Source organism: Equus caballus, chromosome 6 (assembly GCF_041296265.1).
Source record: "Equus caballus isolate H_3958 breed thoroughbred chromosome 6, TB-T2T, whole genome shotgun sequence".
Taxonomy (NCBI): domain Eukaryota; kingdom Metazoa; phylum Chordata; class Mammalia; order Perissodactyla; family Equidae; genus Equus; species Equus caballus.
This window is the reverse complement of record NC_091689.1, coordinates 46,497,733-46,513,949: the sequence shown is the minus strand read 5'-3', so window position 1 is coordinate 46,513,949 and position 16,217 is coordinate 46,497,733. Positions and strand designations below refer to the sequence as shown.

At 45.5% G+C, this 16,217-nt stretch overlaps 1 protein-coding gene across 3 annotated transcripts in view; it reads left to right on the top strand.

Annotated features, from left to right (window-relative positions):
* Positions 1-11,901: 11,901 nt before the first annotated feature.
* ANO2 (anoctamin 2) overlaps positions 11,902-16,217 on the top strand; it is a 326,349-nt gene continuing 322,033 nt past the window's right edge. Inside the window, exon 1 of one of the 3 annotated variants that reach the window (XM_070269789.1) lies at positions 11,902-12,015. In XM_070269789.1, the coding sequence (XP_070125890.1) occupies positions 11,937-12,015 (79 nt within the window). In that variant the 5' untranslated portion in view covers positions 11,902-11,936. Of the gene's footprint in view, positions 12,016-12,135; positions 12,177-16,217 lie in introns of those variants that run through there. The other 2 variants (XM_070269790.1, XM_023643013.2) reach the window with 2 other exon arrangements.

Below are 16,217 nucleotides of genomic sequence, written 5' to 3'. Positions count from 1 at the left end.
GGGAGGGGACAGTGTTTCTCCTCAGAAACTCAGCTCAGTGGCCTGAAGTAAAGGGGATTTGGTCAGGAACACTGGGTTCTCTAATCTCGGAAGCAATGGGCTTCTGAGCAGAGCAGAGGGGCAGCCCTGGAGCCAGGCTCCTGCCAGGACAGACACGGCTCTCGTCAGTGTGGCTGATGTTCTGGAGAAGGAGTTCGACCAGGTGTGCAGGGGTTCTCTGAGCCCTTGGCCGATCAAGTTCCGGTGTACCCTCAGTGTCCCCTGTGGGAGGGAGCGGTGCTGAGGACCAAGGGGCCTGCAAACGGGGTGCTGACAGGGGCAGGAACATGGTCCCATCCACACAGGCTCAGCCATGGGAGGGTGAGTCCCAGACTAGGGGGCAGGCCTGGTTCCACACGTGGCCCTTGCTCACCTGTGTGGCCTCAAATAAGCCCCTTAGTGGTGCTCAGACTTCGTTTCCTCATCTGGAAAATAGGAATGTTAGTCTCACTCATGGGGTTGGGAAGTAAAAGTAAGCCTGAGCGTCGGGGGCAGCTGTAAATTGCTCTATAGTAATATAAGAAGTGACAAGAATAAAAATGGGGAGTCAAAGCTCAAAGAGGGGCATAAGTGTCGCTACCATCAGTGGCAGAGCATTAGGGATTCCCTTTGTTCAAAGGGGTGGAAGAAATGAGCTGCTTTTGGGCTGGATGCTGGATGACAAGTCCCTGCCCCCTCCAGACATCCTTTAGTGGAAGGGGGAGTGTGGAGATAACACCAAACTTCCTCTGGTCCCCAAATCACTAACAGGTGCTGTCACTCTCAAGGAGAGATTGTCCTTCCTTAAAATTTCTGAAAAAAGTTCACGTGCACATGCTGGCAAGATGGCGGAGACTCTAGTGGGAGAGAGAACACCGTGAGGATTAAGGGGATGTCCTGGATGCGCAGCAGGAGTTCGACGGAGAAATGATTTTCATTCCAGATCCTTTTCACACAGGAGAGACTCAACTCACTGAAAGCACTGGATGATGGAGCTGGAAAGGATTTAGGTATCACCCAACCCGCTGCCACTCCCCTGCCCCTTTATAGAGGATGAAAGCAGCTCAGAGAACTCGAGTGACTTTCAAAGGTCACACAGCTGCTGGATGGCAGGGCCAGGTTCAGACCCTAGATGCCTTGACAGAGGCACCTGAAGAACTCGCAGGCTGCTCTCCCAGAGCCACCGCTTCCCTCTGGCCTGCAGATCCAGTCCTTGCTGTCATGGGAACCCGTGACTGCTGCTTTTCTGGATCTCCAGCACTTCTTTTACTGCTTGGGACTAACCTCCAGGGAAGATATGTTACAGGCAAACGGCACGGATGGTGTTGAGTAGGTTCGGTGGGGAGTTTAGTAGGGTAGTGGGAAGGAAGAGTGGATAGGAGTTTTAGATAACTGCCCAATAATTCAAAGGCTGTTAACTCTCCATCCGTCACCCGGCGTCCGACTTTCAGTGGCCTCTAAGGTCCCTATGGGAAAGCAGATCCAGGGGCAGGGAACTGCCTGTCTCTCTCCTGACAGATTGCCTAACCCTGGGTCTGGGGACGAGGTGTTATGGGAGCCATCGGCCACGGAGAGATGCAGGCAGGGAGCCGACCTCTTCAGCATGAGGTGTCGATTTCCAACTGCCTGGGCCTCCACAGCCTGCATTTCTGCTCATCTTTACTCACATGACAATTCACTATCAAGAAAAACTTGAATCAGAAAAACTGCCTGTTTTGATTTAAAAAATGGCAGGGAGCAGGGTAAAAGGGTGCAGAAGGAGAAACGGGCGGTGGGCTTGTCTCAGCCGCTTTCCCTCCTCTGCAGGTGTTCCAAGGGTAGGGTCTGCCTCTGGTCTTGAGGACCCTTTCGTGCCTACCCTGAGAGCAGTGGAGATAGGGTCCCCCAAAGAGAGAGCTTTAGGGGGAGTCTCAAGGAGGGAGTCAACAGGGACTGAGGGACTAAGAAAGTGCTGGAGGGAGAGAAGAAAAGGAATGGATAAAGGCACCATGGTGGAAAGTTTTCCGCCCCTCTTGTCACTGAAAAGACTTGGAGGAGGGTCCCTGGGAGTGAGTGGCGAGAGGAGCACTGTTTGGGAGAGAAAGGAGTCCAAAGGAAGATTGTTCCCGCACAGACTCAGAGCAGGCGCTGCTTTGAGATCCTGGCATTCCTCTTAGAGGAAGTTGCTTGACCTTTCACGCTGCAGTCTCCTCATCTGTAAAATGGGCGTACTGGCAGTAATTACCTCGTGGAATTGTTGTTAGATAAATAATCACTCAGGGCCCCGCTCTGAGAAGGGTGCCTGAGGAAGGGGGAGCGCTGTGTAGACCTAAGCCATGATTACTCCTCGTGGCCAGAATAAAGCCCTGGGTTGGGACAGACTGCTTTCGGGTTTCCTTCTGCCCTTCTCCTGACTCATTCTGTTGCCTACTCCCTTTTCCTGCCTCAGGCTCCTCATCTACAAAGTGGGGAGCAGTCACGGCCAGCCTACCTTATGGGTGCTGGAGATATTCTTCACACTGAAGAATAGATAGCCTGCTTAACCTGCACAGAATACCTTTCATTTTTTCGGTCCTTGGTATTAATGAACTTGTTTAGCTTCAGGGCGTCTTAGAATTGTAGATTCTGTCCCCCAGAACGGCCCTTCAGAGGTCTTCTCTTCCATCCAAGGCTCGCCTCTGTTCTCTGGGATGGAACCTCCACAGTCTTGCTCCCCGACCCAGTCCTGGGGTCTCCCCGGGGAAGCTCCTGAAAACCTGCCCTTCCTCCTGCCCCTTGCTGCCCCTCCTCCTGCCCTAGCCGTCCCTGTGTAGGATTCCTCCGCTCCTGCTCCTTTTAGTCTAGAGAAGGGTGGGACAGCTGGCTCGAGGTCGAGCGAAGGCAGCCGTGGGAGGGAGCCTCCCCCGCCCGGGCAATCCCTGGACAGGGCGCAGGAGGCAGGCTTTGCGCGCGGCATTGGAAACTAATCAGCCAGACTGTTCACGAGATAATCCGGCTGAATGTTCACACCCGAACCAGGGAACCAGGTTATGTGGCACCTCCCCGGGTCGAGGAGAGCGGGCAGCACTTACTCACTCGCCCCTCAGCTTCGTTAACTCGAGCGTGTCCTGGACTCACCCCGACCGTGGGAAGGCGCTCCTTACTCCCTGTGCACTGCCAGCACCTGTGCGCCCAGGGTGCAGCGGGGGAGCCCCGACTCGGCTTCTGTTGGCGTGGGGCCAGGTGGCCTGGGGAGGGACAGGAGAAGAGGAGGCGGCAGCAGGCAAGGGGCGGGCGCGTCCGGACGGAGCTGAGCCGCGATGGAATAAGCGGAATAAGCCTGTCCGGCGAGCGCAGCCGCGGGGCAGTCGTGTTTCGTGTCCTATGTGCTCGTACCATGGCCACCCCGGGGCCGCGCGGTGAGTCTCCTCTGCTGGGGTCCCAGGTCCTGGGCATCTGGCAAGTTGTGGGAGGGAGAAGGCCTGGGGATGAAGGAGATGGCATCCTCACTCCTGTGCTTTGGGATTGGTGACCCCCAGTGAACCTGGATGGGATGATGCTGAGAGCTGATCCCTTTTCCCCCAGAGCAGGGAAGCTGAAGGACACGTGAGCACTTGTGGGCACATTTGTTTTTTATCAAGGGGAGAGAAGGTAGGACAGGAGGCAGAGCATTGGGGCCGGGCGGCTTGTTGGTGATGGCTTATCGCTTCCTACCCCTGCGATTTTGCCTCTCCTTGTTACAAGTCCTTGGATGTTTGGCTTAGCATGTCTGAGGGCAAGCAAACTGGAGTTTAGTTCAGAAACAGTTTGCTGAGGACAGAGGTTCAGATTCACCCCCAGCAACTTTGACTTTGGCATCCCTGCACTGTGCTCAGTTTTAGGAAGTCACCTCTGGCTCCTGCCCACACCTGCCCTCCAGAAGGGCGAATGGCAGCAGTTGCACCTCAGGCGCAGGGAAACACAGACACGTCTTTCCCAGGGGCTCTTCCTTGAGGAAAAGCAATTGTGGCGGAGTTTGGGGAGGAGGACGTTATTCTGCTGCACCTCCCAAATTATACTGAGCACACAGGTGTGTTTGGGCGGGAGAGACCTTGCCCAGAACAGGGATTTTGTTGGGTGTTTTGTTTCTGGTGGTTCTTGAGAGAGGCATGAAATGGGAAGGTGCCCCCTCCATTGGCATGAGCAATGAGCTGAAGGGACTGGAAGGTAGGTGTCAGTCACAGTCCTGAGACCTTGTGAGCAGGTGTGGAGAGATATGCCCAGGGACCATGTGGACCCTGGTCCAGGACAGAAGCTTTCATTGAGTAAGGTTGGCTCTAAGCCCAATGGCAAGTGGCAAGTGGAGGGAGAATCATAGACATGGTGGGGGCTCTCCCAGAGGACTATGAGACTCTTGGCCCCTCCAATTGCCTGGACTTTATTCTTGAGACTTGACATGAGAACCCTCGCCCAGCTGTCTGCTGTCACCCTGCCCCAGCTGCCGGGCATCCAGGACCCATTTGCTTCTCTCTCTGTGTCTTGCCAGGCACCCATCATTCTGGGAGCGAAGGACCCCATGTGGTCCTTCCCAGGAGCCTCTTCTGCTCTCTGAGTTGCCTCTATGTAGGAACCTGGGCCAGTGTGCTGGCTGATTGAAGAGGCTGAGTGAGGGGTGGCGTGAGTTCCTAACACCAGCCTCAGGTTCTGGTCCAGTTTCTATGTGTACCTTCTCTGCCATTTTCCATTGTGGGGCAAGGCTAGACAGCCAGAGGCGTTGGGGCCTAAAGTGGAGCTTGTCTTTCATTTTCTGTAGTGAGGACCTGATTTTCTGGAAATCCACCCATCCTGTGGACCCTTCTGTTGGCTGAGAGAAGCTTGTCCCACCCTATGCATGGCGTTCCTAGAGCACATGTAGAACAGAAATTTGACTGCTAGAGATGAGCATCTTGCCTCTAGTTACAAAATAGAATCAGTCTCTATTTGTAATTAGGTGATTAGGGAAGGCCTCTCTGAGGAGATGAGTTGGGGCAGAGATTGTACTAAATGAAGGAACAAACCATGCCACTATCTGCAGAATGATCTAGCAAAGCCAATAGAGGTGAAAGACCCCTGGCAGGAATGTGCTTGGGCTGTCCAAAAACAGTGGGGAAGCCAAAGGCCTGGAGTAGAGTGAGCAAGGAGAGCGGTGATGACGCAGAGTCTTGCATCTCAGGCCACGGCACGTGTCGTTGGCATTCAAAGGGGAAGGGGAGACTAGTGTTTATCAAGCATCTACTGTGTACCAGACACTGTGCTGGGCGCTTTGGCTCACAACAACTTTGGAGGTCAGTATTAAGTCCACTTCATTGGAGAGGAACCTGAGGTTCAGAGAGGTTAAGAAATATGCCTGTGACGTTGTGTTAACCACCGAATAGTCACAGAAGCAGTAAGTCAGAATTCAAACTTGTTTTACCCACCACCTCACCTTGTTGCTTTTGTTCTGTTCACAAGAAGCCATTAGAAGGAAGTGTAGATGCCAGCACATTGGGGTGGGAAATGTGGGGACAATGGGGGCCTTAAGGGGGATCTTAATTTTGCAAGGCTGTTAGGTAAATGCTGAGGTCAGAGTCCAGGCAAGGCTGTGCCTTGACAATGTTCCCAATCTGGAGTCATCATGGTTAGTTTATTTAGTGGGATCAAGTGCAAGAAGGCTGGTTGTCATCACCAAGCTCCCAAGGAAATGTGCCACTGTGACCTGCACTGGGGACATGCCCCAATGTGCACAGATTACCTCAGTTCCACATCTAGGACTGGGACACTTGGGAAACTGAGCTAGTGACCACAGGGGGCAGACGAATTGCCCAGTGTCTTTATGGGCTCTAGCAAACCCTGCTCATCATCATTTCTGTTGATCTGGATACTACGCACCTGTTAAGTGCGGCTCCAGTCGGTTGAGAGGACACCTATTGAGCCTGACTGTATGCCATGTAACTGTGCTGGAGTTACAGAGCCCCAGCTCCCTGTACAAAGGCACACAGCTCCCTGTCAAGACCTTACATTCTAGACTCTTGGTAGCCTAGGATGATCTTCATACTTTAGCAGCTGCAGCCACTGTTGTGGGACGTGGGAAGGAGGAGGCGGGGTCAAGCATGGTCTTGTTCAGACCACACCAGTAAAATTAGCTCCATTCATACTGCAGGTATTTCAAGATGTACTAGAGGTCTTTGGCTTCTAGTGACAATCCTGCTCTTTCTCCAAAAACTTCAAGGAAATAACTTTTAAGTCTGTCTGACTGACCACTCTCCTTCTAGGTTAACTTCTGCTGAAACTACTAAAGAATTGCAATGCTCACAATTAGCTGGTTCAGATCCTCCCTTTGTTTAGCAAACACAAGTATAAAGCATACTACCCTTGCATCTTCTGACTGTTCACTGACAAAGGGGTAATTCCTACTTTCTAGCAGTCATTGATGGTTGTTATGCATCATAAGCTAATTAAAAATAGCTTTTTTTAAAAAATAAAGTAATAATACACATCCATTGTGAAAAAAATTTAATGATAAATAAATAATAAAAGTAAAAGCTACCTGTTTTTAGTACTTTGGTAATTATTATTTGCCATAATTCCTTTTTAACTCATTTTGCTTTTTGCGTGTATCCGATAAATATTTCTATTTCTATTTATTATTTATTAATCATCAAACAATTTACAAAAAAGAAAACCTAGATAAAATAAAACTTAATGCAAGGATAAATTAACAAATGTTGAATAATGAAGGATTGGGGCATATTGTCATATCACAAAACCTAGGCTAAGAATAGCTACTGTAATTGAGCAAAACCTACCTATGAGCATCTTGACAGGCAGTCCAGAAAAGAGACAATAAGTTACCTTTTCTCATTGTCTAATAAAAGGGGACTAATTTATCAACACTGAACTTTAAGAAGAAAGTCACAGTGATGTTGGTGATATTTATAAGACATTGCCCAGCATAATGAGCTATAGTTTCATTAGTAGGTTTTTAGAAAGAGTACTGTTTATCACATGGGCATTTATTATACTGTTTCTGATTTTTTTTAAAAAAGAGATATTTCCACTTTATTTTTTTCTAGTCCATTCCACCCTATTGTATTAAAAAAAAGCTATTTGCAAACCGTTAGGTAACTAACTATTGGGTTAAACTTCTAAGTGGGAAAGTAGTGGCATATAGCATGCAGAAAACTCAATGGCTAGTCATCCACTTAGACCAGTGGCTCTCAACCTCAACTATGTAAGAAATGGATATGAGACCCTCCATTGGGAGCAGTTCTTATCCAAGTGTCCATCTGTTATCATTTCCCGCCAGTCTGAAGAGCGTCCTTTTGCATTTCTTGAAATGCAGTTCTGCTGGTGACAGATTCTCTCAGCTTGTGTTTTTACGGAAAATGTCTTTATTTCACCCTTATTTTTGAAGGATGCTTTCACTGGATATAGAATAATGGGTTGAGAGTTTTGTTTCCTTTCATCACTCTAGCTGTCACTATGTTGGTCTCCACTGTTTTGATGAGAAGTCAGCCTTAATTCATATTTGTATTTTATTCATTACTTTACTTGTGTATAATATCTTTTTAATCCGGTAGCTTTCAAGATTTCATTTTTATTTTTGGCTTTCAGCAGTTTGACTATGATATGTCTAGGTGCGATTTTCTTTGTATTTTTCTTACTCAAGTTTGCTGACCTTCTTGAACCTGGAAGTTATTGTATTTTATCAAATGTAAGGATGAAAATGGCCTCTATTTCTTCAATTATTTTTCTGCTGTATTTTCATTCACTTCTTTTTCTGGAACTCCAACCATGTGTATGTCATGCTGTTTGATGCTGTCCCACTGGCTCCTGTGCCTCTGTTAACACTTTTTTCCGATCTGTGGTCCTCTGATCTCTAGATTGGATAATTTCTATTCATCTGTCTTTAACTCCACTGATCCTTTCTCTGTCTTCTCCAGTTTGCTGTAAAGCTCATCCAGTGAATTTTTCTTTTTAGTTATTGTAATTTTCAGTTCAAGGAATTTTGTTGTTTTAAAAAAATAACACCTTTATGGAGATACAATCACGTACCATAAAATTCACCCTTTAAAAGTGTACAATTCAGTGGTTTTTAATGTATTCAGAGCTGTGCAAACCATCACCGCTAAGTTTAGAATATTTTCATCATCCTAAAAAGAAATCTCATACTCATTGGCTGTCATTCACCTTTCCTCCCTCTCTCTAACTCCTGGCAACCACTAATCTACTTTCTGTCTCCATGGATTTGCCTATTCTGAATACTTTATATAAGTGGAACCATACACTATGTGGCATTTGTGTCTGAATTCTTTCAGTTAGCATAATATTTTCAACATTTGGCCCTATTGTAACATGTGTCGGTACTTCATTTCTTTTTATGGCTGAATAATATTCCCTTGTATGGATATACCACATTTGGCTTATCTATTTATAAATTGATGGACATTTGGATTTCCACTTGTTGACTACTCTGAATAATGCTGCTATGAACTTTCAAGTAAAAGTTTTTGTGTGTATGGTCATGCACTGCATAACAATGTTTTGGTCAATGATGGATCACATATATGATGGTGGTCCCATAAGATTATAATGGAGCCTAGGTGTGTAGTAGGCTAATATCTTCCAGGTTTGTGTAAGTACACTCTATGAGATTCATATAATGATGACGTTGCCTAATGGTGTGCATCTCAGAATGTATCCCTGTCATTAAGCAATGATGACAGTAGATATGTTTTCATTTCTCTTGGTTATATACCTAGGAGTGGAATTGTTGGGTCATATGGAAACTCTGTGTTTAACTTTTTCAGGAACTGCCAGACTATTTTCCAAAGTGACTGTGCCATTTTACATTTCTGCCAGCAGTGTATGAGGGTTTTAATTTCTCTATATCCTCACCATCCTAGTGGGTGTAAACTGGATCTCATTGTGGTTTTGATTTGCATTTTCCTCACAACTAATGATTTTGAACATCTTTTCACATGCTTCTTGGCCATCTATCTAACTTCTTTGGACAAATGTCTATTCAGATCCTTTGCTCGTTTTTAAATTAGGTTATTTGTCTTTTTATTGTTGAGTTGTAAAAGTTCTTTATATACTCTGTTTATCTGGCATATGACTTACAAGTATTTTCCCCCATTCTGTATGTTCATTTTATTAATGGTGTCTTTTGAATCATTTTTTAATTTTGAGGAAGCCCATTTGTCTATTTTTTCCTTGATTGCTTGTGTTCTTGGTATAAAAGCTTAGAAGCCATCACTTAACCCAAGGCTCTAAAGATTTGCTCCTATGTTGTCTTCTAATAGTTTCACAGTTTTAGCTGTCGCATTTAGGTCTATGACCCGTTTTGAAATAGTTAATTTTGTGTGGTATGAGGAAAGGGCCGAGCTGCATTATTCTGCATGGGATATCCATTTGTCCCAGCACCACTTCCCCGTTTCCTTCCCCATTTCTTGGTACCTTTGTTGAAATTCAAGGGCTTCTTTCTGGAATCCCAATTCTACCGATTGATCTATATGTCTATATGTCTGTCCACAAGACAAGCCGGTACCACAAGAGCTTTGTAGTGGGTTTTGAATCAGGAAGGATGAGGATAGTAACATTTGTAGTTTCTATTTCTCTGCACAGTTTCCCTATCTTTTACACATTAGATCATGCTTATCTTTGCTTATTAGAACATATTTATGTTAGCTTCTTTAAAGTCTTTGTTTGCTGAACCCTACATCTGGGCTCTCTTGAGATCAAGTTTGTGTGTGTGTGTGATCAAGCCCTGTTTATTTTAGGAGCATAGACTACAGAACTAGGAAGGAGTGATGAGAACAAGATACCAGTCTGTTGACAGGGCCAGATCCAGCACAGGCTCTGTCTGTGTGTGTGATCAAGGCCAGCTCAGCAGCCTCACCAGCCTCTTGCTGTGAGGACAGCCTGGGTGTGAATCTTCCATGAGGGTGGGGCTGGGGTGAATTGGCTTCCGATCCCTCTGGACCAGGTGCAAAAGGCCAGAGGGCTGAGGTCAGGTTTTACTGCTTCTGTTCTGTCTTTTATGGGTCACTTATTCCTGTTTCTTTGCATGTCTAGTAAGTTTTGATGGCAAAATGGATGTTGTACGTGATGCGACATTATCTTCCTCTCAAGAAGGTTAAGAAAAATTTTTTAAAAATTCCAGCAGGCAGTTCAATTACTGGCTGATCACTTTGGGCTTATCTAGGTTTGATTTTCTCCTTTGTTAGAGTATATTTGTGGAAAATCCAAGGTATTTCCCAAGATTCTCTAACTTGGCAAGCTTCAACCTCTCAACTCTGTCTCCCCTATTGATCTTTTCAGGGGTTGGCCTTCAGAACTTTTAGGGACAGTCTGGAGTAAACTTTTCTCCAGTGTGTGGTTCTTACTCCTGAAATGAGGCCCCCGGTGTCTCAGCTGGATGTCTGCAGCATTAGGACATGTTCACGAGGTCTTGCCACTCAGATGGGATGAAGATTCAACACTTCCCCGTCCTGTTCGACCCCAGCATCTCTGTTCAGATCTCAGTGTTGTGGCAGCCTCTCTCTGGTGGGGCTCGTATATCTTAGTCTATGCCCGTGAAGACTTGCTCTCAGCCAAGGACTCAAGAAGAATCCCCAGAGAGCTCTGGGGCCCTTCCTTTGGGCAGATTCCTCCTCTCTTGTGCTCCACCCCATAACTTCCAGCTGTTTTAGCCACTCCAGATCTTGATCTCTGCCTCCTCGATTCAGTGGGGTCTCCTTGCTTTAGTTGGATCCCAGCTCCCTGAACCCCAGTCCATAACTTGTCCCGATGGGGCTACGCTGGTGAGTTCCTGTTCTCTAGGGTGATGCAGATCCGTGCTGGTGGTTGTTCAGTGCCTGAAAATGGTTGATCCATATATTTTGTCCTGTTTTTATTTGTTTGTGGAAGAATATCTACCCCAGTACCAGTTATTTTATCATTACTGGAAGCAGAAGTCCTTGTCAACAGGCTTTTAATCAAAAAGTGTTTTGTTAGCAAACAGTTCTAGATGTGAGCCGTTGGCAAGGGCCAGAAATGACAGGACCCTCTAATGTTAATTCAGAAGTGATCCTCACGATTTAGAAGAGAGTGAAATTGTTTTATTTATTTACTTTTAATGGGAAGCTAAGAAACCTTAATCTTGCCTTGATGGAGAGTTAGACTACGGGACTACCTGCAGACAAGCCCCAAACTTTTCTTTAAAGACAACTTACTTATTGTTCAAAAATACTTGGACTCCATGTAATCAAAGCTCCAGAATTCTACAAAGCGTAGAAGAGGGGACTTTGCCCAGAAAGCCCTTTCTGCTCATCTTTTCAGCATCTCGATGTTCCATCCCCTCTTTCACTGAGCACCTGCTATGTGTCCGGCTGCAGTAAGGGTCAAAGGTGGCGTCCAGTCTCTACCTTTGAGTGTCTCTCCTCACTCGTGGTGTGCAGAAGTGTGAGGGGGTTGTTAAAATCTCAGGTTGGGAAAAGTTTGGGAAAGGCTGTGTTGAGCAAGGCTCTGAAGTATGGGTATTTGACATGGATGGTATCTCAGTGGACTGACTTACTCCACTTGTAAACGGAATTATTTATTATCATCCACATCGATAGTGAAGGGTACTATATTGGTTAGGGTAATGCTCAGCTAGCTGCTCTAATGAATAGACTAAAGAATAAATAATGAGCAGAACACAACAACAGTTCACTTCCTCCTAAAATAATAGTCCTGGGTGGGTGAACAAGTTGGCGGGGTGGCTCTTTTCCATGTGGCTTTTCCGGACCTAGGGTGATGGAGGTTCAGCCAATTTCAGTTATGACTTCCAAGGTGGCCCTGAGAGTTTCCATTCCAATTATTTGAAAGGAGAAAAGAGCATGGGGGAGCACGCAGGAGCATGCGTGAAAGGTTTCTGTGGGTCAGTCCTAGAAATAGCACATATCACTCTGTTCACATTCCTCTGGCTGGAACTCCGTCTCATGGCCGTATCTAACTGCAGGGAGGCTGGGAAATTTGATCTAGCGTGTGTTCAGGAAGAAGAAGAGAACATGGATTTTGGTAAGCAGCTAGTAGTCTCTGTCATAGGGGCCTATCAAAAATGGTAAGTTTGGTGTGGCATATTCATGTTTATTTTACAGTATTAAAGTTACAGATTTATGCATTTGTCTCCCCAAGTAGGTTCTGAGATCTTCAAGTTTCACCACCCAGGACAAGACAGGGTATGTGGTAAATACTTATTAGATGGTTTTGAATGAATGAATTAATTAATGGTGAGCTGGTGTGACAGTAGTTGGCTAACAGATTCAGTTGCTTCTTTTTAAGAAAATATTTAAAAAAATTGTTCCTTTAAATTTTTTTTAAAATTTTCTGCCTAGTATGAGTTAGAGAAAGCAGGTGAAGACATTGTGAGTTTTCCTTTTACTGTGAACGTCATACCTCACCTGTCCTTGAAACCCAAGGAATTTGTCTCTTTGGGACACTAGGTATGAATTTGATTTCTCCTCAGGGGAACTCAATCTTTTTCAGAATTTAAGTACATATCCTTATGAAATGAATATATTAGGTTAAGGGAAAGACAAAAAGAGAAATTTTAAAAATAATATACGAACTAAAGATACAGTTGCACATTGAAAAAATCTTTCTTATAATAAAAATTTCATTATGAAAGATTTAAACAAGGTATTTAGTTATGAGAGTTGGCTATGATCCTCTGAATTTAGGTGAAATGATGAAATCCTACCTGAGGGTCATCTTTTTAAAAAGTTGCTTTTTAAATGCGTGCTGTGTTATGGTGGTCTTATAGACTTAACTTGAGGCTCCTCCTGGAGTGTCACATGTCTATGCTGTCCATTTAGAGGAAGATGTTTGCCCTCCTCTTTGCTGTGGCAGGTAGACATGCCTCCAGCTCATCTGTGAACTGTATCACATCATTTAGGCACAAGTTAACTCCGTTTAATGACACTTAGCATTTGAATTTATTTGGATTGTGTAGAACCCATTCCTATCCCATCTGACTATCAAGCTGGTACCGTGATCAAGGCTCTAAAGTATGCTTTAGAAGTCAGGGAGCCAAACTGAAGCTGTGAAAGGGGAGGGTCCTACCCCGGGTTGAGGCACACACAGCTTCTGTAACCAGTGGGCCAAAGTGTGCTCATGGATTGCCAAGCATGGTAGCTGTTCCTTCTTCTCCAGTGACAGACTTCCCTGGCTTCTGGGGTCATGCAGCACCCAAGGTTTTGACATCCAGGGCAAGGCAGGTCTCTCGTTCTAAATATTTACCTTCACTGTGCTAAGCAGCCCTTTGTTTTGTTTGTCCTAAGCTTCCCTTGTTCAACTTTCAGGTGGTGCTTCTTCTTTCTAATATTTCAAGACTTTGTGCTAGGTCTGAGATCACTTTTTTGATTCTGTTAGTGGTGCTGTAGACCAGTGGTCTTAACCCTGGTGGCACAGTAGAGCACCCCAGACTAACGAAGTCCAAATCTCGAGGTGGAGCCCAGATGTCACTATTTTAAGCTTCTTAGGTGATTCCAGGGTGCATCTGGGGTTGAGAATCACCCTGTGTCCCAATTTGTGGTCACTTTCCCAATTGCTGAATCCTAATATTTTAAGTCTGGCTTCCCATCTCCTCCTCCCCACAGAGTTGCTCTTGTGTGCTTTTCTTTCTCCTTCTCCAGAACTACTTCTTCTAGTGCTGTCCTTTGGAAAGTGGTGATCAAAACTTCACTGATAGTCAAATGAGGACACATCTGGTTTTAAGTAAGAGTAATCTGGGTTTGGCTAGGCCACAGCAGCCTGGTAGAGGTGAAGTTATGAGAAATTAAAACATGTGTCTCTCAAGCTTTTCCCTGACTAGTTATTATGGGATCGCCAGTCTCCCTTAGAGTCCCACTCAGTAATTATCAGAGTCCCTTGGGGTGTCTCAAGTGTGCTTATGAACAGTTCTCCAAGATTCTACATGGTGTTACCATCTCAGCTGATGCTTGCTGTTGAGACTTCCCTTTTTCCAAGCTGTGGGAAGGCACTTGCCCCACTCCCAAGGCTGAGTATGTGCCAGTCCCCATGCTCAGGGCTAAGGATATAGTGGTGAACAAGATAGGCACTATTCTGTTCTTTGAGGAGAGCACAGCCCAGCAGATGAAGCTTGCTGTCTGTATGATATGAATTTACTCATATCAGTTAACAACACTGTAAGGGAGAAGATTTCTGAGCAATTTCCTGTAGACTATAAATGTTTTTGAGATATTTTGTAAAATTCTCAGGTTCATCCATATCCATCACATCTGCTGAATCCTATAATCCTCAGCATCTCACCCAGCTCTGAAGACCTCAACAGCCTAAGATGGAGAGCTATGAGTGGAAGAGCTGTTTTAGGCTTTAACCTCAGACCCAGTCCATTTTGGGCAACAGAAATCTTTTTCACCTTCTTTGGAGAGATGGGAATAAGAAAGAGATCATCAATCTTGTTTACACCCGGGAGGAAGAGAAGGGTCAGAGATGGGAGATGTTTATGGGCGGTGGAGGAGGATGAGGGACATTGAGGGAACCCACTAAGAATTCACAGAAGAGTCAGTCGACCTCATTAAAGTGTGTGAGTGTGTGTGTGTGTGTTGTGTTGTGTATAGAAGGACTGGGGGAAGGATTGCATTTTGCTCACCATTGCCTCATCACTCTCTTTCGTGTCAAAGTACTTGCAAAACAGGTTATAATTAACTAGCTAATGGAACAGTTTTGACCAATTATATTGTGGACTGGCTACTTTCTCGTGGTATTTATATGAGGCAGGGACATTAGTACCTTAATCTCACCAGCTGTACTCCAAACCACAGTGTGGAATGGGCTGCCGATGAGAAGGTTTCACTTGGGCCACTCATTCAAGGCCCAATCCGTGGACTTTGTCTTTGAGAGAAGCACTTCCTGAAATGAATTTCTTATTCTTTTCTTTTCCTTGGTCTTCACTTTGAGGATCTTGGGTCTGAGCATTGACTATAAATACTATTTGTAAAAAGGCCTTTTTAAAGGGGTGAGGGATGTCAAGAATGTCCAGTCTGGAAGGGACTTATCAAGCTGTCTTGGTTGTCCCTCTTCCCTCTGCATAGGATAGCTTAGTGGTTAAAAGTGTGGACTGTGAGTACACCACTTACTAGCTGGTGACCGTGGGCAACTTACTTGACCTCTCTATGCCTTAGTTTCTTCCAGTCAGTAAAATGGAGACAATAGTACCTACCTCGTAGGGTTATCATGAAAATTAAGTGGGTTGATACGGGTAAGTGCTTAGAACAATGCCTAGCACATATAAGGTGTCAGCGATTAGTGTTGTAGTTGTTGTTATGATTAGGGCAAGTCTGTGTTCAGTTCAGAGGGGAATCTCTTCTGTTTCAAAATTCCCTTATAAGAATGGGTTTTCTAATTCTCTACATCATTACCGCAAAATGTTTATTAAGCCTCTATTGCATCTAGAGTCCTATGCTAGGAATACAAAGATAAAAGGCAAATCTTCTAGACTTCTTGTGGACTTCCCTAAGTGGTTAGGGACGGCTGGTGTAGGGGTAGGACTTTAGCTGATGGAACTTAGACAAGTGGAGAGAATATTCCAAGCAGGGGTGACTGCATGAACAAAGGCACGGTGTGAGAATAAATTTGGAGACGTGTTTGGTTAAAGAGAAATGTTCTTATCTGATGGAGGGATTAGGCAGCCGAGACATATAACAGCCAGATATGGGAGTCTTGGAATGCCAAGTTTTTTGTAAGCCTCAAGACAGTGGAGGCTTACAAGTTAGTGGTGCTGTAGACCAGTGGTCTTAACCCTGGTGGCACAGTAGAGCACCCCAGACTAACGAAGTCCAAATCTCGAGGTGGAACCCAGATGTCACTATTTTAAGCTTCTTAGGTGATTCCAGGGTGCATCTGGGGTTGAGAATCACCCTGTGTCCCAATTTGTGGTCACTTTCCCAATTGCTGAATCCTAATTTTTTTTTTTTTTAAAGATTTTATTTTTTTCTTTTTTCTCCCCAAAGCCCCCCGGTACATAGTTGTATATTCTTCGTTGTGAATCCTTCTAGTTGTGGCATGTGGGACGCTGCCTCAGCGTGGTTTGATGAGCAGTGCCATGTCCGCGCCCAGGATTCGAACCAACGAAACACTGGGTCGCCTGCAGTGGAGTGCGCGAACTTAACCACTTGGCCACGGGGCCAGCCCCTGAATCCTAATATTTTAAGTCTGGCTTCCTATCTCCTCCTCCCCACAGAGTTGCTCTTGTGTGC